Genomic DNA, 22,927 nt, shown 5'->3' with positions numbered 1-22,927 from the left:
GCACATACAGATTCTGCAGAAATGTACACAGCTTTCTAAGAAGTAGTTTACAGCTTGACACACAACTTAAAAGCTCTGGTTTTTATACCATAATCAATGTACTAGTGTTGTAGTCACTTAATCATTACGTAAAGGGGTGAGACAGTGAAATAGTGAATCAACACAAATTACTCACTGATCAGGCTGTGTACATGGTAAGAGAATGTATGCGTATATATAGATACAGTGCCTTCCGAAAGTATTCATACCCCTTATTTTTTTTCACGTTTGGTTGTTGCTGCCTTATGTTAAACTGTTTTAAATTACTTTTTTTGCCAGATCAATCTACACTCTATGCAGCATAATGACAAAGCAAAAAAAGAACTGTCACAACTTAGTAAATAAGTACATTGCATAAAGTATTCATACCCTTAACGCAGTACTTAGCTGAAGCATATCTATAGCCTGATGCAACAAGATTTGCACATCAACATTTGGCAATTATCTGCCATTCTTTGTCTCATCTCTCAAGTTCTGTCAGCTTGGATGGGGTCTGGCAGACATTTTCAGGTTTCATCTGAAATATCTGATTGGGTTCAAGCCCAGGCTGTGGCTGCACCACTCAAGGACATTCACAGATTTGTCTATAAGCCACTCTTGCTGTGTGCTTAGGCTCATTGTCCTGTTGGAAGATGAACCTTCTGCACAGTCTGAGGTTCTGAACTGGGTTTTCATTAAGGCCATCTCTATATTTTGGTGCATTGAGCTTTTCTTCTACTCTGATGAGTATTTCAGTCCCTGCTGCTGAAAAACAGCTCCACAGCATGAGGCTGCTACCAGCACACTTTACTTTTGGGATGGTACTCTGCAGGTGATCAGCAGTGCCTGGTTTCCTTCAAACATGATGCTTGGAATTGAGGTTCATCAGATCAGAGAATCTTGTTTCTCACAGTCTGAGGGTCCTTTAGGTGCTTTCTTGCAAATTCCAAGTGTGTTTTCATGCATCTTTACTGAGGAGAGCATTGAGTCCTGCCACACCACCAGATTGGTAAAATGTTGCAATGACGTTTGTCCTTCTGTAGCTTTCTCCCACCTGCATATATGATCATGGAGATCAACTAGAGTGACCATCGGGCTCTTGGTCACCACTCTAGCCAAGGTCCTTCTATATCAATAGCTCAGTTCTGGAAAGAGTTGTGGTTGTTTCAAACTTCTTCCATTAAGGATAACAGAGACTACATGCTTCTGTGAACCTTCCATGCGGCAGAATTGTTTTTGAACTCTTCCCCAGATGTGTAGCTTGACGCAATCCTGTCTCTGAGCTCTACAGGCAGTTTTCTTTTTAAACCTCAGGGCTTGGTTTTTGCTCTGATTCGCATTTTCACCTGTTAGACCTTTTATTAAGACGTGTGCCTTTCCAAATCATACCCATTCATTTGAATTTGCCACAGGTTAACTGCACTCGAAGTGTAGTAACATCAACTAACAATATGAACGGGAGCTAAATTTCAACTGACTCAGACAAGGGTGTGAATACTTATGCAACGGAATCATTTAAGTTTTTTTTTTATTTTTAGTAAATTTGCAAAGATGTTAAAACCTTTTTTTTGCGTTGTCATTATGGTCTATGGACTGTAGATTGATGAGGAAAGAAAGTCATTTAAAGCAGTTTAACAAGGCAGCAACATAAAATGTGAAAAAAATAAATGAACGAATACTTTTGCAAGGCATCATTCATGATCCAGCTTCACTTAAAGTGAGTATAAGGGTTTTTTAATGAATCTTTGCGATCGCCTTTCCTAATAATGTGCTAGTTAGCAGGTTTAGCGGCTAAACGCAGCTAAATGCGGCTAAAGTAAACAGACTCCTTACCTCCACAGAAAGAAGAGAAGGGCGGGGCGAGCAGAGCTCATTTGCATTTAATGCAGCCTCAACCAGAATAAGACGATTTTTGCCGAGCTTATTTTGGCAAGGTAAAAAGGGTGTTGTTTTACACAACCATTGAGAATTTTTAACCAAAGTATATTATAGACTTTACATTAAGACCCTGAAGAATCATATCAACTTGTGGAAAATGGGTATCCGATGACCCCTTTAAGAATACCCTTATAATGTATTATAAGTATGGACTTCATAGAATGTGTTACCTAATTTTCTAGCTATATATAGAAACAATAGAATCTATGGAATGTCCCCATTTAGATAGCAAAGCACATTATCACCTGTTCTGAGCGTCTGTTTTTTCCAGCTTCTCCTGTAGTTGGATCCAGTCAATTAGAGCTTTGAAGTCTCGGACATAGTTATCCAACATCATCAGCACCTCCTGTGGGGGGAGAAGAATGTCTGCTGTCAGTTGTGAAAGCCTCAATGAGATAAGGGAGAATTACATGCAACTCTGATATTTGCAGGGATAGTTCACCCAAAAATGAAATTCTGTCACCCTCATGTCGTTCCAAAAATGTAAGAGCTTCGTTCATCGTCAGAACACAAATTAAGACATTTTGGATGAAATCCGAGAGCTTTCTGACCCTGCACAGACAACAATGCAACTGACATGTTCAAGACCAAGAAAGGCACTAAGAACATTGTTAAAATAGTCCATGTGACATCAGTGGTTCAACCATAATTTTATGAAGCTACGAAAATAATCGAGAAGAAATTGTATACACAAAGTATACTTGTAGCTTCATAAAATTAACGTTGAACCACTGACGTTATGTGGACTATTTCAACAATGTCCTTGCTACCTTTCTGGGCCTTGAACGTGGTAGTTGCTGTCTATGCAGGGTCAGAAAGCTTTTGGATTTCATCAAAAAAATCTTGAGTTACGAAAATGAACAAAGGTCTTACAGGTTTGAAAAGACATGAGAGTGAATAGGGTCATTCCACGAAATCGGTGCCTTTTTCCACTTTGAAAAATAGAAACATAAAATAGGTTTAATCAATATTTTTAAACATCCATGAAATGAAGACACCTTAAAATGACAAGAAATTGTATTGTTATTTTATGACTACTTTTCTACTTCATGTCGTGGTATTTTGTCAACCCTGTTACCGACACAAGTGTTATTAGATACCACAGTTTAGAATTAGAACTCAAACACCACTACATAATATAGGCATTAGCTCAATAACGTTAAGTTTGAATTTTACACAGACAATCTCTAAAAACAGGGTTAAACCTAATTAATGTCATCCCTGTTACCCACATGTCAAAACCTGTTACTCTAAAAAGTCTAACAGGTCTGACAAATGCAATCAAATTTGCTAAGTTCACAAAAGCACATATTGTACACTTTGAAAAAAATTTACTTGTAGATATTGATTATAATAAATGTAGGAAATAATCATTTAAACTTGAAGAAAAGAATGGTATCAGGTTTGACATTGCATGATGGCCTCCTCTCAGTCAAGCCTCAAAGATTGAGAGAAATATGCTTATGCTTTGTTGAAATTCTGGTTGAGAAATGATGTAGCCTCCTAGAAGTGATGTCACTTGAATGTTTAATATTTTTTGACGAGGGTAACAGGGCTGACATAAAATCAGGGGACACCGATAAAATTATTTATATTTTATAGAAAATACCAAAAACATTGCTTAACAATGAGACTATATTTAGAACAATATGCAAATGTGATTTTTATATCATTTTGTAAATTAAATGCCCTGCTGAAAAAGAAAAAAAAAAAAAAAAAAAAAAAAAAAAAAAAAAAGTGATGGACAGGCCAAAAACCTTACCAGCATAAATGCTATTTAAATGATTTAAAATAATATTTAATTGACTTTTTTGATATAATATTGATAAAAACATACATAGTATTGTTATGTTTTCAAATTGCACATTTATTTGTTGTTATATTAAATCCATGTTTGATTATTTCTTAGGGACGCAAAAGGCACAGATTTTGTGGAATGACCCAGTAATTAGCGACAGAAATTTCATTTTTGGGTGAACTAACCCAAAAAGTACTGACCAAAAAGCAGCGATCAACAATCAAAAGGCAAATCCTTCCTAACTTCCTAAGCTGATCAAAGTCTTGAAGATTACTAGAAACTTCCAGGAAGGTGTGTTGGGTCAAGCTTGAACTAAACTCTTCAGGACAATTGCCCTCCAGGAGCAGAACTGGACACCTCTGATCTATGAGCTATCAAAAGTGCCAACAAATGTCTGAAATTGGCAATGTCAAGTCAAAGTAATTTTAGTAGTACAACCCCCCAAACATACAATCTAACACAGAACATCCAAATCAAACTCCCCTACTTCCTGCACTCATTGTTCAGCCCAGTTAACATTCACCTCCCTGATAAAGCTGTGACCCCAGAGACCTGATCTGACCATGCAAGAGGGGCAGACCGGCCCCCCACCATGACATCTCTTTTGTGGCACGTCTGCAGGAACAATGAGCAGGGCCCCAGCTGAAACCCCCGGGAAAATCTAGTGAATTCTCTAGTACGCGGAATCCCGGACGAGCCCCCGATTCTTGTTCACACTGAGGAGCTGGTGTAAACCAACACCCTGTTGTCTCAACTAAAAAGTGGGCATCTGTAGCTACTGGAGCACATCTCACCCACCGCCCCACCCACCAGAAGTACTCCATTCACAAATGCCAGGAGTGGACAAAAAGAAAAGAATGAGGAATGAAAGAAAAGGGAAAAGAGTGCTGCTGCTCTTTCCCGCCTCAGTGGTCTTCCACAAGAGGTGCGGCTGAAATTACCAATTAGCTTTGCAAAAGGGGGCTGGCAAATCCGATTGGGGCTGTAATCATTTCTAGTTACTGGCAAAGAGTGTGCAGCGAATGACGAAATGTTCATTGTCTATCCGATATTCGATCTGGGAGCGCCGTAGGGACTCTGGGGAATCCCTTGGCTACAACAAAGACGCTAGAGTGTCGCAAAGCCTTGCCACAACAGATTAGAACAGGTCTACAACCTTAGACCTACCACAGGCTCTTAAGTTCGCAAACCTGCTTGTCAATGCCAGTCATAATCAATCTTAAATTATGTGCTTGTATAGTGTCAGATGAACCTATTAATGAAGCAGTAGAAATTTGCATCTTGGTCGGCGCCAATAGTCTTGTGGTTAGCACCGACATACAGCACAACTGTGTTCGCGGTGACCCGAGTTCGAATCCCGTCTCGAAGTCCTATGCCGATCCCACTATCCTCTCTCCGCCCAGTACTTTCTTAATACTGCCCTGTCCATTAAAGGCACAAAAAGCCCAAAAATATGGTGGAGTGCATTTGAAACTAATCCTACAGGTTTGCTCCATCATGGGTTGACACCTGTATCACAATGTGTATCATGTAGTCAGGAATACCCAAGACCTCCTGTTCATTGAGATGCATTTCAGATGCATTCAAAATCAGGACCATGGTCTGTGGTGTGACTGATGATCTGGATTAAATGGGGGACGGCAGGCGATGCTGTGAAACAGGCACGTGTGCGTGTGTGATTGATGGGTGGTAATGGGGGAGTGGCAATTGTGAGGAGAGGTCCACAGTGCTTTTAGTTAATAGGGGAGTCAGGCCCAGTGAAAGATGTGTCCGGCAGGAGGCTTGTTGATTAGGGCTAGTTAACAACACCAGGGCATGGCGGAGGATGATACTCGCTCATAATGCAACAGCTAAGGGAAAACAAGTGCCCTTGACATGGAAGAGAAGTCATTATCTTGGTTTCCTTTGAAGTATTCTCATAGCTTCGTAAAATTAAGGTTGAACCTCTCATGCCATATGGTCTGTTTTAATGATGTCCTCACTCCCTTTCTGAGCATTGAACGTGTCAGTTACATTGCTGTCTATGCAGGGTCAGAAAGCTTTCGGATTCCATTAAATATATCTTAATTTGTGTTCTAAACACGAACAAAGGTCTTGGGTTTGGAACGACATGAGGGTGAGTAATTAATGACAGAATTTTCATTTTTGGGTGAACTATCCTTACCGAGTCATTCGGTCAAACGAAAAATTAAACAACCCCTCAGCCCTCCAAAAACAATTCTGATTTATTACATCTCTCGTTTTCATACAAGCGAAAGGATAGTTGTTTCGTTCCATGGGCTGATGTGACATAAATCAGGCTTGAGATGAGGGAGAGGCCTGATAAGAACTAATTAGTCCTCTGGGCTGTGGGTTAAAGATGTGGGCGTTACTTGAATATGAAAATAAATCAAGCCACCCGACCAAATCATGAACCAGCCAACACTCGTTGAGGATAAAGAATTAATTAGAGACACAGGTGAATTTGGGTGGTGGAAAACGAACTGGTTTTTGTCTTACACAGAATAAGAAATTTATGAATAAGCAATTTCAATTCCAGAATAAAACTTTCCTGATAATTTACTCACCCCATGTCATCCAAGATGTTCATGTCTTTAAGAAATTATGAAATTAAGGCTTTTGAGGAAAACATTCCAGGATTTTTCTCTTAAATGGAGATCAACTGGTTGAAGGTCCAAATTGCAGTTTCAGCACAGCTTCAAAGAGCTCCCAGCAGAGAAATAAGGGTCTTATCTATCGAAATGTTCAGTCTTTTTTTTTTTTTTTTTAAAACATTTATATAATTTTTAACCACAAATGCTCATCTTGCACTAGCTCTGTGATGCGTGTCCGCGACTTCACGCATTACATGATCACGTCAGAAAGGTCATGTGAGGTTAGTTTTTCATTTATGTATTTTGGTTCAAAAAGGTAGGGTAGGGCGAGAAATTAACCTAATTTTCTCCTCAAACTTCATAATCGTCCAACATCGTTGTTTTACATTTTTTTTGTAAAGTGCGTTTGTCTTTCTTTACGTGTTCGCTTTGTAAAGACTGGGTCGGTATTTCAGCCTACGTCGAAATTTTAGGAGCACCTTCCAATCAATAATCAAAAAATCTGATCAAAATTAGCTCCCATTATGAGGGGATATTTGACTCGAAGTGATTTACAATGGAATTTTGTTTTTACCTTTGTAATGGCATTTACAAAGGGAGTCATCTTTTCTGTCAATTTTTTAAAAATTATATTTTATACGCTTTTTAAAACTTCTAATTAAAACAAAAGAATAAGAACAAATAGAATAATAATAAGTTACCAATCAAATGAAATCAGTATTAACAAAATTAATTTGTGTGGCACAGAAGAACACGAAAGTGGATTGTAGGTGTATTTTCATGTTTAATGAGGCTCAGAGGTGGCATAAGTGCAATCAAATTCATAAATTCATGTTGAGATTAATGTTTTAAACATAACATTTTGAACACAGAAATATTAAATTATTTAAATAACTGAAAAGATACTTTAAACATGAAGGTAAAACTGCCAGTAGCTGGCAGCAAGTTAGTGATTTAATTACTGAATCATTCATTCATTTGATTCTTTCAAATGACTGATTCATTCTGGAATAAAGCAAGTGACTGTCGTTATGAATGGGAAATTGAGTCACTGACTCACTAGATTTGTTTAAAAACGCACATTCATTCATAAACGAAACACCGCTGTGTTTAAATGTAGTTGCGCAGCGGCTCAGTTGTGACTTGTTTCAAACTATTTTTGACAACAAAATAAAGGAAAATCAGGCAATAGTCTTATAGTCAGACAATGTAAGTCACTTAATATTAACTACTTGTTTGTTTAACTTGTATTAAATCAATATCATTTACAAACTTAAACCCTTAAAAATCATTAAAAGCTGTCACTGATCTCACAGAGTTACATTATAATCAGCGAAGCTCTCTACACTGCACAATGAATCTCTTATTCACACGCTCTCTACACTTTCTTTATGAAAGGATTTGTGAGATATGTCTGTCATGCATTACTCAACGTCGCAAAAACAATAGAAACCTTTGATGCACCCCTCACCGCAAACACAGATATGCCAATCGTGTCAGTCACACTGCTGCTCCTAAATATTTTTTCAGTCGCATGCAAACTGTACAGCCCTGGATTACGTAATGCGAGTCCAGCTAGTGCAAAAAAGTATTTTTATTAGTATTTAATTTTTGTTTTTTTTTTATAAACTGATCAAACGTTTTGCTAGATAAGACCATTATTTCTTGGCTGGGATCGCGTAGAGCCCTTTGAAGCTGCACTGAAACTGCAATTTGGACCTTCAACCCGTTGGACACCATTGAAGTCCATTATATGGAGAAAAATCCTGTAATGTTTTTCTCAAAAACCTTAATTTATTTTCGACTGAAGAAAGATGATGGGGACATGATGGGGAGTAAATCATCAGGAAATTTTTATTCTGGAAGTGAACTAATCCTTTAATGAAGTTAGAATTGTTGAAATATATATACAGTATAAATATATTTTTTAAGATTCTGTTGATGACCAAAAATTATAATTTGATGAAATTATGTAGCAAAAAAATGAGCTGGTAAATGTACATGACAAAGTGCTGAACCACAGATTTATATCTTTATAAAAGAGCATTTATGTGTATGTAAAAAGTCTTCAACAGCTCCAAGGGATATTTTCCTACTGTAGGCCTACTGTATCTCATCAAACAATCCTCTACTGTCACATGGCAGTGAACTAAAGATCTGTAGGGCCAGACCAAAGGGCCACGAAGTGTGAACAGACCCGCCGGACATGAAAACACAGCGGCTAGATAGTTTACGCACATTCGCACAGGCCGGCTGTCAACAAGGTAACCACAAAGGGGGCCGGTTAGCGTCGAGCGGTTGGCCGAACCCTGCTCAGCATAATTCTAGATTACACGCCAATCGATAAATCAGAGCCAGCAGTGTAGAGCGTGGACGACGGGCCCAAATACAGCCCGGCGCCATACCTGCCAGGGTAAACACGGTGAGTGCCCCGACGCGGGCTCTGCCAACCAAAGCTAACAGAGTTCAAACGAATGTTTGCCAACACAGGTCCCAAGACCAAACCAGACACAAAAACACTGTTGATCAACTCAAGGTGACAAATCGTTATTGCGACGGTTTGCGTGCTGAGAGGTTATTGGTCATAGTGGCTGATTGTGGCACATGTTTTGCAATCAGCTTTTTTGCTTTTACTCAAACTAAACAAAGAACCTGGGGCGGAAAAAGTGTTTCGGGACGTCACCTAGACCTCGTACCCTGAGCCCCGCACATACACACACGGAAGGAGTGGGGCGGGGGGCCCTTTGTTTACACATGTCATCCATCTCAACTCCCTCCAGAAAGGCCCTGGAGAGGTGCAGTGATAATTCTCTCACCAAACCCCTCTCTGACACAAACCAGAAAACAAAAGGAATGCGAGGAGGAGGAGGAGGCGGCAGAGGAAGAGCTTCATCGCAATGTTTCACTCCCTCTAGTGGCCACAGAGTGCAAAAACACACACTACCAGTCAAACTTTTTTGAACAGTAAGATTTTTAATGTTTTTTAAACGCTCTTCTTTTTGCTGTACTTTGGATCAAATAAATGCAGGCTTGGTGAGCAGAAAAGTCTTCTTAAAAAAAAAAACTAAAAAAAAAAAAACTGTTTTGACTGGTAGTTTGGCAAATTTGGTATTTTCATATTTTTCTAAATATTTTTAAATGTTCTCAACTGTTTTAAATATTGATGATGATGATGATGATGATGATAATAATAATGATAATAATAATAATAATAATAATAATAAAAATAAATTAAATTTCAAAATATATTTAAAAAATAGAAAACAGTGATTTTATAAAGTAAAAATATTTAACAATTGTACTGTTTTTGATGTACTTATAAATGCGGGCTTGAGCAGAACAAACTTTAAAAAAAAACATTAAAAATCTTACTGTTCAAAAACTTTTGACTGGTAGTTTTGGTAAATCTGGTAAAAAAAAAAAAAAAAAAAAATCTTATATTTTTATATTTGTACCGTTTTAAATATCGATGATGATAATAATAATAATGATAATAATAAATGTTTCTTGAACAGCAAATCAGCATATTAGAATAATTTCTGAAGGATCATGTGACACTGAAGACTGGAGTAATGATGCGGAAAATTCAGCTTTGATCACAGGAATAAATTATATTTTAAAACACATTCAAATAGAAAGCAGTTATTTTAAATTATAAAAATATTTCACAATATTACTTTTGCTGTATTTTAGGATCAAATAATTGCAGGCTTGGTGAACAGAAGAGAGTTTTTATATAAAATCATACCTTGCACTCCACCACGCTCTGGTCGGATTCGCAGGTGACGTAGATCTCATCCACTGCTCTCCGTAGGTTATCGAACAGGAAGGCCCAATATCGTGCTCGGAGGTCCACCTTCCGTGGCTGTCTAGTTTTGGTGGGGCTCTTCTCAGGTCCTTTGTCCAGTATCGACCCAGGTGCATTTTTGCAGTCCAGTACTGAGTTCTGTTAAGAGCAGATGTGACTGTATGTTTCAAATGGTCTAGATGCTTGTATTTGAATGAGTGAACTCCATTTGCCATTAACTTTATGGGCTAAAAGCTGTTTTAACAATCAGTGTGTGCTGCTTGTATAAGCTCTGAGGTCAAATTAAGGAAGAATGGAAATTAGACCCCAATGAATACGAAGTTGAAATAAAAGGTCTCTGGCACCACCTAGTGTTTAACATGAGTAAAAGCTTATGTGGAGGTTTCCAGTTTAAAGCTTTCTCATTAAATTTTCACTTTTCTTTGAAGGAAATAAAGAAACACTTTCTTTTGATTTAGACTTATTTGCTTATTTGCATACTGACCAAGAATCACGTTTCAGGTTATTTGTTTATAACAAAGACATTATATAATGAAATCAAGCGTATTGTATGCCAATAGTATTTTCAGTTACTGTAGGTATCAATTAAAGATTCAGAAACGAAAAAACTTTTTTTTTTTTTTTTTTTAAATGAATCACACCTGCTTTTTGTTCCTGTGGAGCCCGGAGTTGATTCGTTGAGCTCTTGCATTGCTGTTACCATGATTCTTCGTTTTAGCTGTATGTGAACAGAAGAACACAGTATGGTTAAAAAGCAGATAAATATAACATTACTTCCAAATGTCTTTATGAATTTAGGTCAGGAAAACCAAAACATTTTTGAAAAAAAAATATTTTTTTGAGATTCAAAATGAAATTGTTTTTTTTTATTCCCATGATGAGGTTATATTACTATGTAGCATACTAACAATTTAAATGTTTGCAATTACAACAACATCCATACTATTAAAAAAAAAAAAAACAAAAAAAAAAAACAAGTAGTTAATTTTAAGCCTGTAATACTCCCTATTAAAATTACAGCAATGCAAATAAATAAATAAAAATAAAAACTATAAATAAAATCAAAATAATATTTTTATATTTATTATTTAAATAATATTTATAGTTTTGTTATTTTTATTTAATTAATATATTTTTTTATTTAATTAATAATAAAATAATTACACCCATAAGATTAATTAAATATACAAATACTTTTTTTTAAAGTTACTATATATATATATATACACATTATAAACACTATACACTATATAATAAATACAATTCAATTTCTTCCTGCAAAATATAATTTGTAATTAAGTTTTTTTTTTTTACTAACAGGGTTTCAGTTTTACTTACGAAATCAGTTTTACTTTTTCCTCTAACTCCATCTTAATTTTTTTTCCAAATTCAGTAATTTTTCTGGATTTTTTTCCATTTTAATTTTTCTAGACTTCCTTTCAATGATTCAGTTACAAAAAAACAACAACAACAAAAAAAAACAAACAAAAAAAACAACATTAATCAAAAAGCATCTTCCACAATTTAACAGCAATTTATCATAAATTAAAAAAAAAATAATAATACATTTTTAAGGCCTTATGAAATGTATGTTGTTGTTTTTTGGTCTCAAAGTCTGTTTTATTTTTTATCAAATTCTGTATTTTTCATTAAGTTCCCGGATTCAATTTTAATAGTCCCAATTTCTATTTTAATAATCAAAAGCATGTCTAATTAATTGATTTGCAAAGAATAAGTAATTATTGTTTTATTTCTTTTTCTTTTTTTTTTTTTCAGAAATACCATGTTGTATATTTACAGCGTATATATATTTTTACTGGTAGGACTAAAATTCTGATAAATATTTTTTTCCTGGTAAATATTCCTTCAAAATAATGTTTTAATACTAATTTATTATTCATAGAAGTACTACCATTCAATTAAGCAATATATTAAGTCATTTCTGTCACAGTTTCTTCAAGTTAAACTGAACTTTTATTCTGACAGGTTGCTGTGAAGACCTTTACGTTTTTGTTTGCATATGATACGACATATATTGTATATGATCTCAAAAGTTCAAGAGCAGCTCTAGAGATTGTTTATGTGTTCACATACTCATTTATTGAGGCGGCAGAGGCTGAAAACACCACGAGCATAGTGAACGAAACCATGCGTCTGCGCCATTCATTCACACAGACACACGCAGAACATGCAGGTTCGTATTTAAATAGCATTTTTGCAGCTTAATATTCACAGACACTAGCCTATATCGTGTTTTGATTTAAGTGTACTGACCTACTTTTGATCTATTCAACCCAAATTTGGCAAATTCTGTGGCATTCTGTGTTATTCAGTAAATTTCATTTTTATAACTGGATTCTCCGATTCCGTCTTCTGTTTTATTTACCCTAAAAGTCATCTTCAGTCAGTGCTTGCATTTATAAAGTAATGTCTTTGACTATTAAAACTGATCTGGGATCAGGGCCTGTATTGTGTTTTCACTATAAGAACAGGATCAGCTTTCTGTAGTCATCTAGGATCAGCCTCTTCTAGTCAATATAATCCTCTTTATCAGGATATGAGGGGTCAAAACTGATTCTCAATCAGCACTTCTAACTATTAAACATACACTTAAAGTTACAACCCCTGATCCAGAAACGCTCAGAGCGCTGGATGAACGCAGGCACTGGTGAGAGTCGTGTTTGCTCGGACATAACACATACTGCAGTCCCGAACTAACAAAAGACTCCTGTGGTGACCTGTCAGCGCTGACAGTGAAACAGAGGATCTGGGTCAGCTTATACACACACACACACACACACACACACAGAGGAGGATTTCGCACACTCTGCGACAAAGAGTGTACTGTAACTCCAGGTACAAGAGAGGGGATGACAGATTTGGAGCACTTGTTCAGCGCCCACATTTGCTTTGCAAATAGATGCTTTTTACAAAGCTGGATGCATTTTAAGTGGTAGCCTGATGGGCGATGAGCCGCGTGGGATGTGAGACCGTTTATGGTTGCAAAAAAGAGCAATGAATCATATCTATTATTTTAATTAATTTAAAATATGTTTCCTCAACAAAGACGCACTGATCGAAAATGACAGTAAGGACACTTACAAAATAGCTTTATTTTAAATAAATGCTTTGGATTAATCAAATAATGCTAAAAAAAAAATGTATAATGGTTTCCACAAAAATATTAAGCAGCACAACTAGTTTCAACAGTGATAATAAATAGCAAAGCAAATCAGAGAATGACTCTGAAGGATCATGTGACACTGAATACTGGAGTAATGATGCTGAAAATTCAGCTTTGCATCACAGGAATAAGTTACATTTTATAATATATTCCAACAGAAAACAGTTATTTTAAATTTTAAGAATTTTTCACAATATTACTGATTTTATTGTATTTTTAATCATATAAATGCAGCCTTGGTGAGCATAAGAGACTTCTTTCAAAAATATTTTGGGCCATTCTATAATTAGGAATGCATTTAGAATTTGACAATGTGAAGAAAAAAGTTTTCCTGTTTCCCAAAAACCCAAACAAAACCTTACATAGCTGCTTTGAAACAATCTATATTGTATAAAGCACTATATAAATAAAGGTGATCTGTAAAACACCATCTATGTTTGCTGCTGTCCACCATGTTACCTTTACTGGGTAACACGGTTGACGGGTAACTTAGTTGACATTTTTAGTGTTTTGGGCCTGTACTCAACATGGAAGCCTAGAACTACTAAGCATATGGTATGTTTAGAAATATATTTTCATAAACAAAGGTTTTAGCTAAATTGTCTTTTTAAAAGGTGCAGCAATAATACTTGGGTAACACTGTTGACAGTCAGTTAACACAGGTTTGCTAGTTTAACCAATATTAGGGGAAAGAGAGAGAACTTTTAGAGTTTCATCCATGTGCTTCTAGAGGAAATATCATCATACTGTGCAAATTATGCGAGAATGGGACAACCCATTCCTTTTTAAGGGGGGTTTTCTAGTGGGTAACCTAGTTGACAATGATTTTTTGGACACAAATAAAACACGTTATAAAGACTTATTATTTCTGAAGAGCACACATCTTGATAACCTAATCTAACTGAAGGTAAAATTATGAAATTAATTTACATTTGAGGTCATTTTCATGCTTAGATGCGGAGTAGAATAAGCAGCTTTAAAAAATTGGACAGCTGCATACCAGGGTTGTATGTGAACAACATTTTTGAACAAATGATGGCTTTTTCAACATAATAGTGTGATTTGGAAAAATATAATTGTGTACTAGAAAAATAAAGCATCGGGGCTTTACATTGATGAAAATATACTTCACGGACATGAGATATACCCACAATGACCCATTTATTATTATATTTGTGCAAGATTTGAATGCATCTAACCCTCTTCCTCCTTGCTCTCCACTGGGACGCTCCATGCGATGAGGTTTCGAGCAGCCCGGCCTTCCTCTGCCACGATCTTCCTCACCTTGTCATGGCTGTTGGACCGCTGGAAAGAGGCCTGTAGCAAAGAAAATAAGGTTTACTAGGGGGAAGTTATTTTAGAAGAAAAAGCTGATACTTCGGTGACACAATTAAAGGAATATTTCACCCCAAAAATGAGACATGCAGTATTATATCACTTGTTTACCAATGGATGCTCTGCAGTGAATGGGTGCCATCAGAACGAGAGTCAAAACAGCTGATAAAAACATTACAATAACCCACAAGTAATCCACACCACTCCAGTCCATCAGTTAACATCTTGAAGCAAAAAAGGTGTTTGTTTGTAAGAAACAAATTACCATTAAGGCATTTCAAATGCAAATCGTCTCATCTGGCCAAAACACTCTGTAATCCATAATTATTTCCAGTGAAAAAGTCCATCCCTTTCTCAAGATGTTAACTGATGGACTGGAGAGGTGTGAATTACTTGTGGATTATTGTGATGTTTTTAATCAGCTGTTTGGACTCTCATTTTGACGGCACCCATTCACTGCAGAGGATCCAACTGTGAAACAAACTCATCTACATCTTAAATGGCCTAGCAGATTTTCATTTCACTGACAAAATTTTACAAACATTTCCTGCTTTTTCTAGATTGTCCATGTATATGGGAACCATGGGACTTGTGAATCAAATACTAGGACAACTCTGCTGTACTCTACTTACACATAAATATATGTAGGACATTGGTCACCATCGGCAGAAGGAAAGAAGTTTTACAGCGAGTTATAAAGTTGCCACAGAAGATATCCAACGTGCTTGTCCATTTCACAATCACACCCACAGATAGAAGCAGTGCTTTTAGCAACTGGCAAGACTGAGCTTTCTCTACCAATTTTAAGGACATTCACCATTAAAATAAGTACCAGTAATTCACACCTTCTTTCTCGTCACCTTATATGATTTGCCAGTGGTGATAATATAACCACAAGTGATGCCAACATCACCGGTTACTCACCGTCATGTCAACAGCACCAGCAGGCAATTTGCGCACTTCCAATGGAAATTAATGTGACCAATTTGTACATTTTAAAATGCACTCTTTCAAAACTGTAGCCACAAGGTGTTAACATCATGCACTATTATGTTAACATGATTTTTATGTGAAAAGCAGTTTACTAGCCTCTTCTGAGTGAAATTACATCCAATTTTATAACTGTCACTATGACAACACAACGACATAAACCCTACAATGGCTGTAAAAATGATTTTAACAGCTGTACAGGTCAAACAAAGTTTTAACAGAAAAAAAAAAAAAAGTTACAGCTCCAATCCCCATGGGAAGAAGGAAAAAAAAAACAAAAAAAAAAAACAACATGAGATAGCCTCCGTTCATTTTAAAGGAGAAGTCCACTTCCAGAAGAACAATTTACAAATAATTTTCTCACCCCCTTGTCATCCAAGATGTTCATGTCTTCCTGTCTTCGGTCGTACAGAAATTATGGTTGAGGAAAACATTTTGTCTTGTTTGTAGTGTGATCAATGTTTGTGTAAGCAGTAGATGTGTTAGGGAAGTAACATGTAACATTTTTTGCCAAAATGAACAAAACGACTCAAAAAAAGATTTGTTTATTTTGCTGAACGAGACTCAAAGGTCCGAGTCTTGTAAAATGATCCGAACTTCCCATCACTACTACGAATCAATGGCAAATTCATCATCTGTGTACTGAATATGGCGAAAAACTCCATCTTATTTTCTCCTACAACTTGAGAGGAGGACATCGTTGTACTTTTTTGTTTGTAAACAGCGTTTACAAACTTACTTGCACTTTCTTAGTCTTCGCATGTTCACTTTGTAAACACTGAGTCTGTAGTTCCGTGTGACCTTTTGACATGATTCAATAGTACGTAGCGTCATGGGCGTGCATCCCAGAGCCTGTGCTACATGAGCTCTTGTGCTTAAAAAGTATACAAATTTTTATTTTCCAAAAAAAAAATGACAGATCGTTTCACTAGATAAGACCCTTCTTCCTCAGCTGGGATCATTTAGATCCTTTTGAAGCTGCATTTAAACTACATTTTGGAAGTTCAAAATGGGGGCACCAATGAAGTCCGTTATATGGAGAAAAATCCTTAAAATGTTTTCCTCAAAAAACATAATTTCTTCACGACTGAAAGACATGAACATCTTGGATGACAAGATGTGAATTGTTGTTCTGGAAGTGGACTTCTTTAAAGGAATAGCTCACCCAAAAATGAAAATTCTATCATTAATTACTCAACATCATGTTGTTTCAAACCCATAAGACTTTTGTTTATCTTTGGAACACAAATTCAAATATTCTGATGAAATCCAAGAGCTTTCTGACCTTGCACAGACAGCAGGGGTCCTACCATGTTCAAAGCTCAGAAAGGAACCAAGAACGTCGACAAAACAGTCCATGTGACATCAGTGGTTCAACCCTAATTCATTATGCTACTAGAATACTTTTTGTGTGACAAAAACTAAAATAATGTCTTTATTCAACATTTCTTATCCCCCAAGTTACCGTTTATCACCATTTTTGAGAGCATGCGGTGCTTGCGTCGTGGTGCTCTCAATAATGGCGGCAGACGGCAACTCTTTTGGGTCTTGAACGTGTCAGTTGCGCTGCTGTCTATGCAGGGTCAGAAAGCTCTTGGATTTCATCAAAATTTCTTAATTTGTGTTCTGAAGATGAACAAAGGTCTAATGGGTATTGAACATCATGAGGGTGAGTAATTATTTAAACTATCCCTTTAAGCGAACTAAATGAGTGAAGAATTTTATCTAGCGAAACGATCTGTTATTTTCATTAAAAAAATACAATTTATATACTTTTTAATGTCAAACGCTCGTCTTGTCTTACTCCGCCTGGACTGTTTTTTTCGGTTCATGACAGTTTATGACATGTATGTCGAAAAACTCCCAACTCATGTTCTCCCTCAACTTCAAAATCGTCCTATATCGCTGTTTTACCTTTTTTGTTAAGGGTGTTTGATCTTCTTTGCATGTTCACTTTGCAAAGACTGGGTCGGTGCTTCGACAGTGATGTAGGATGATTTTGAAATGATTTTTGAAGTTGAGGGAGAAAACACGATTGGAGTTTTTTGACATACCCTAACTGTCTTGAGCCAGAATACACAGTTCATGAAAATAACCGATCATTTCACTAGATAAGACCCTTCTTCCTCGGCTGGGATCGTTTGAAGCTGCATTTAAACTACATTTTGGAAGTTCAAACTCAAGCACCATCAGTCCATTATATAGAGAAAAACGCAAAAATGTTTAACTCAAAAAACAATTTCTTTATGACTGAAGTAAGAAAGTCACGAACATCGTAGATGACAAGGGGGTGAGTACATTATCTGTGAATCTTTGTTTTGGAAGTGGACTTCTCTTTTAACAGTGGTTCTTAAAATAAAGTGTTACCAAAGATGGATTTCTTGACTTTATTCATTTTAATTTCATATTAGACTTTAAAACCAATGCCTTTAGTATCTCAGTTTTAAAACATTACATTTAATCACTCTGGGTTAAATTAGTAGTGTGTTACACTCCTTTGATACATTACTGAATATAATAATCTAAAATTTGGCATATAGTTAATTATTCTGTTGTTTGTTGGCCGTACGCCACCGTTACGCAAATGCAAAGCTGTTCCGTCTGTCACATTTGCTCACAGAGAGGAATATTTCATAAGGCTCACTGGTTTTTACACATGCATAAACATTGTACTGTCCTCCCTTGCCACTATCTCATGTCCTCAGGGTTAAAATACACAACTGACCTACTTAGCCAATGACAACAGCCTTCATTACACAGCTTTACTCTCTAAAGGTTGGAAATAAGCATGAATGAGGTTTTGAGATTACCAATCCGATTTTTTGCAATTCAAAAATGACAGGCAAGTAAATTAACTTGTTGCCTGTCAGCACACTGTTTGGATGGTAAATATTTACCCAGGGTTTCCCAGGTTTCTGGCAGCTGACTAGGAACGAAAGGCCTGAGTCTACATTTGTACATGCATCTCTGTAGAAGTGTGTGCGTGTGCGTGTGTGGAGGGGGGGGGCTGGGGGGGGGGTTGCGTGTTTCCGATTTGGTATCCGTCGATGCAAAATAAAGCAAGGTAAACGTGAGAAGTGGGTATCTGATCTCAGGTCAGTGCTCCATGCATGCATGAGACGAATCGAGCTAATCACCTAATCACCAGCAGGCCCCTTGACACCCGAGGTCACCGGAGTTAGAGCTAACCGAGCCCCTCAGAACTGCAAAACAAGGACGTCCAGCTACAAAGAACTACTTTCAGGATGAACAACAGAGCAGCACGGATAGAGTTTCAAGCACGTCTAAATGCAGAAGCAGAAAGAATGATGGGAAGAGGACAGAAGGTACGTACAGAGTAGAAGTACAGTCTGTAAGCAGGTTCCTCATCCATATCCGGCCCTGACATGCTACCAAATTTGTTTACGGCAACCTGTTTTTCCCTTTAACCAGCATCTCCGCTGCACGAACGGCCTGTCATCGTCATTTGACAGCTGGACCAAAAATAGCCCCGTGACTCCTGCGAACTCGCCGAGTGGATGCCTCTGCCAATCAGCAGGACGGATTTCTTTTCCTGGCCATAGGGACCGTCTTTTTGCAACGTCTTGGCTGCACGGCGACTCTGCCGCTACTGTTTTGCTGTCTTAGTTGTGGCGTAGTCACCCTCCACAGCTTGGCAGAGTATCGTGCAGAGCTTCTCTCTCTCTGTGCAGTCATGTGCACATGGCAGGCCGCCCACTCGTCCAGCATGTGCTGGAGGCGGCAGGGCTGTGTGTGTCAGCGCGTCTGCATTGGACACGCCGCAGACTCAACGTCCGATTGGAGCTCGGCCGTGCGTAACTCACACCGGGGATATAGATGTAAATAGAGACATGTCAACGAGATGTGGAACAGACACAGCCGCGAGGAGGACAGCGTGCAAAAATATCTACGGCTTGAAGACGACGAGATATTCGGTATGTAATATTCACTTTTTTATAAACTAGTTCTCTTATATATTTTATTTTTCTATTAATTAATTAATTAAATAAATCACATTTAAATCATACAAACCATGCTTTTATATTACTACCATATGTGCAAAAAAACTATGACATTTGAGGCCTTTTCTAATTTTTCTAACTTTTTCAGGCCTGGAACACTCTATCAATTCCATAGTTTCTGAAATGAGAATTCTAAATGTGTGAAAGGTCAAATGTCAAATTCATGGCTACTATCACTCTGGCACTGCACCTTTGTCAGGATGTAAAGTCATGTACACTATATTATTTACTGGAGTTTCTCGTTACATACTGTTATGCTAATACTATATGAATGTTATGTTGCAATGTATTGCTGTTATGTAATGTTCTGTTGTCACGCTCATGTTATGTACTGTTATGTTAAAAGCACAGTTCATCCATAAATAAAATATTTAGCTCCTGCATCTCCTGAACACGTGTTGACTGACACAGAAGAGAAGGAATTGTGAAATAAAGTCATTATTTTAGTTTTCTTTGTAAACAAAAGTATTCTCGTAGCTTTATAACATTACGGTTGAATGTCACGAGGGCTATTTTTAATGATGCCCTTGTTATCTTTCTGGGCCATAAAATGTGTCAGCTGCGTTCCTGTCTATGCAGGGTCAGAAAGCTCTTGGACTTCATCAAAAATGTCTTAATTTGTGTTCTGAAGATGAACAAAGGTCTTACAGGTTGGGTGTTGACATGTTATTGTCATGTTAATCTTATATTATGTTACATTGCTACTAGGGGTGTAACGGTACACAGATGTCACTGTTCGGTATGTACCTCAGTTAGAGGGTCAAGGTTCGGTACGATTTTGGTACAACAGGGAGAGAAAAAAAAAAAAAAAATCTACTATGCTAGGTTTCTTTTCATTTATTTTAAACAGACAGTAGTACAAATTACAATTTTTTTTCCACCTCCATGTGAAAATACTTTATATTATAATCAAATTAATGTCATATATAGGCTATAAAATCTGCAGTACGTATATACATACAAGGAATAAACACTTAAAATATATTTAATTTAGTTAACTGATAGACAAGGGGAAAAAAAAAACGTGCGACACGTAACGCAGCCTATATTTGCTGAGTTTCAGCTCAGATTTGTGACAGAAAGGAAACACAAACAGCAGAAAGGGACATTCTATTTGCTTTTTAAGTTGATTTTGCTGGTATCGCACACAAACACAAAACATATCAATTCCAGGCTTCTAGCATTGCTAACTTGACAGCGCAGTTGGTACTTTATCAAAATAAAACACAGTGAACCAAACATCAGCGCACCCGCCTCACTGTGTCACCGTTAGAACGCGACTGAAGTACAAAGTCTATAATTTATAAAATAAATAATAATTTAGCATTTGGATCACTAATATGGAAATATTATGGAATATTTGAATTTGTGCCGAATGAGAGAAGTAGGACACAAGAGCACAAAGCTCCATTTCACAGACAGTTGAGCGCGCAAGCCTTTAAAGTAACGTTATACTCCTTTGTCAGTGAGAGACGCATTCAGAATCAGCACATGGTCACTGTCTAGTGGACTTTGCTTTCAAGTGCGCAACTGCTGGCATTAACTTTTACATGACAACGTACTACATAGCAGTAATATAACACTTATATGACAACATGATACATAACAGTATTATAACTGTCATGTAAATGTTATGTTGCATTATATTACTGTTATGCTGTCATGTAAATGTTACGTTGAAATAAATTACTGTTATGTCGTAATGTCATTGTCATGTAAATGTATTGTTAAATTATATTACTGGTATTTAGTCGTGTTAGTCATTTAAATGTTATGTTGAATTATATTACCGTTACGTCGTAATGTTATTTTCATGTATACATTATGTTGAATTATATTACTGGTATTTAGTCATGTTAGTCATATAAATGTTATGTTGATTTATATTACTGTTATGTCGTAATGTTATTGTGATGTAAATGTTACGTTGAATTACATTAATGTCACATCGCAATGTTATTGGCATGTAAACGTTATTTTAAATTATATTATGACAACATAATACATAACAGTAATATAACTGTCATGTAAATGTGTTGAATTATATAACTGTTATGCTGTCATGTAAATGTTATGCTGAATTAAATTACTGTTATGTCGTAATGTTACTGTCATGTAAATGTAATGTTAAATTATATTAATGGTATTTAGCCATGTTAGTCATTTAGCCTAACTGTTATGTTAAATTATATTTTACATTGTAATGTCATTATCATGTAAATGTAATGTTAAATTATATTAATGGTATTTAGTCATGTTAGTCATTTAAATGTTATGTTGAATTATATTACAGTTACGTTGTAATGTTATTTTCATGTATACGTTATGTTGAATTATATTACTGGTATTTAGTCACGTTAGTCATATAAATGCTATGTTGATTTATATTACTGTTATGTTGTAATGTTATTGTGATGTAAATGTTACGCTGAATTATATTAATGTCACATCGTAATGTTATTGTCATGTAAATGTTATGTTAAATTATATTATTGGTATTTGGTCATGTTGGTCATTTAAATGTTACATTAAATTATATTACTGTTATGTATTGTTATGTTGTCGATAACATGACTACATAACAGTAACATGATGCAACTTAACTTTTACATGACAACGTACTACATAGCGGTAATATAACACTTATATGACAACATGATACATAACAGTAATATAACTGTCATGTAAATGTGTTGAATTATATAACTGTTATGCTGTCATGTAAATGTTATGTTGAATTAAATTACTGTTACGTCGTAATGTTACTGTCATGTAAATGTAACGTTAAATTATATTAATGGTATTTAGCCATGTTAGTCATTTAGCCTAAATGTTATGTTAAATTATATTTTACATTGTAATGTCATTGTCATGTAAATGTAATGTTAAATTATATTAATGGTATTTAGTCATGTTAGTCATATAAATGTTGTTGACTTATATTACTGTTATGTTATGTATTGTTATATTGTCGATAACATGACTACATAACAGTAACATGATGCAACATAACTTTTACATGACAACATGATACATAACAGTAATATAACTTATGTAAATGTTATGTTGAATTATATTACTGTTACGTCGTAATGTTACTGTCATGTAAATGTAACGTTAAATTATATTAATGGTATTTAGTCATGTTAGTCATATAAATGTTGTTGATTTATATTACTGTTATGTTATGTATTGTTATATTGTCGATAACATGACTACATAACAGTAACATGATGCAAC

At 36.0% G+C, this 22,927-nt stretch overlaps 1 protein-coding gene across 4 annotated transcripts in view; it reads right to left on the bottom strand.

The window, feature by feature from the left end:
* The window catches only part of scaper (S-phase cyclin A-associated protein in the ER), a 177,972-nt gene that overhangs the window by 153,185 nt on the left and 1,860 nt on the right, over positions 1-22,927 (bottom strand). For 2 of the 4 annotated variants that reach the window (XM_051099425.1, XM_051099427.1), the window contains exons 1-5: positions 19,000-19,249; positions 14,540-14,657; positions 10,798-10,874; positions 10,097-10,294; positions 2,202-2,302 (exon numbers count right to left, since the gene is read on the bottom strand). In XM_051099425.1, coding sequence (XP_050955382.1) covers positions 2,202-2,302; positions 10,097-10,294; positions 10,798-10,874; positions 14,540-14,657; positions 19,000-19,053 — 548 coding nt within the window. In that variant the 5' untranslated portion in view covers positions 19,054-19,249. Of the gene's footprint in view, positions 1-2,201; positions 2,303-10,096; positions 10,295-10,797; positions 10,875-14,539; positions 14,658-18,999; positions 19,250-22,927 lie in introns of those variants that run through there. The other 2 variants (XM_051099424.1, XM_051099426.1) reach the window with 1 other exon arrangement.

This window comes from Labeo rohita, chromosome 25 (genome assembly GCF_022985175.1).
Source record: "Labeo rohita strain BAU-BD-2019 chromosome 25, IGBB_LRoh.1.0, whole genome shotgun sequence".
Lineage (NCBI taxonomy): Eukaryota > Metazoa > Chordata > Actinopteri > Cypriniformes > Cyprinidae > Labeo > Labeo rohita.
This window is presented reverse-complemented; position numbering and strand designations above follow the sequence as displayed.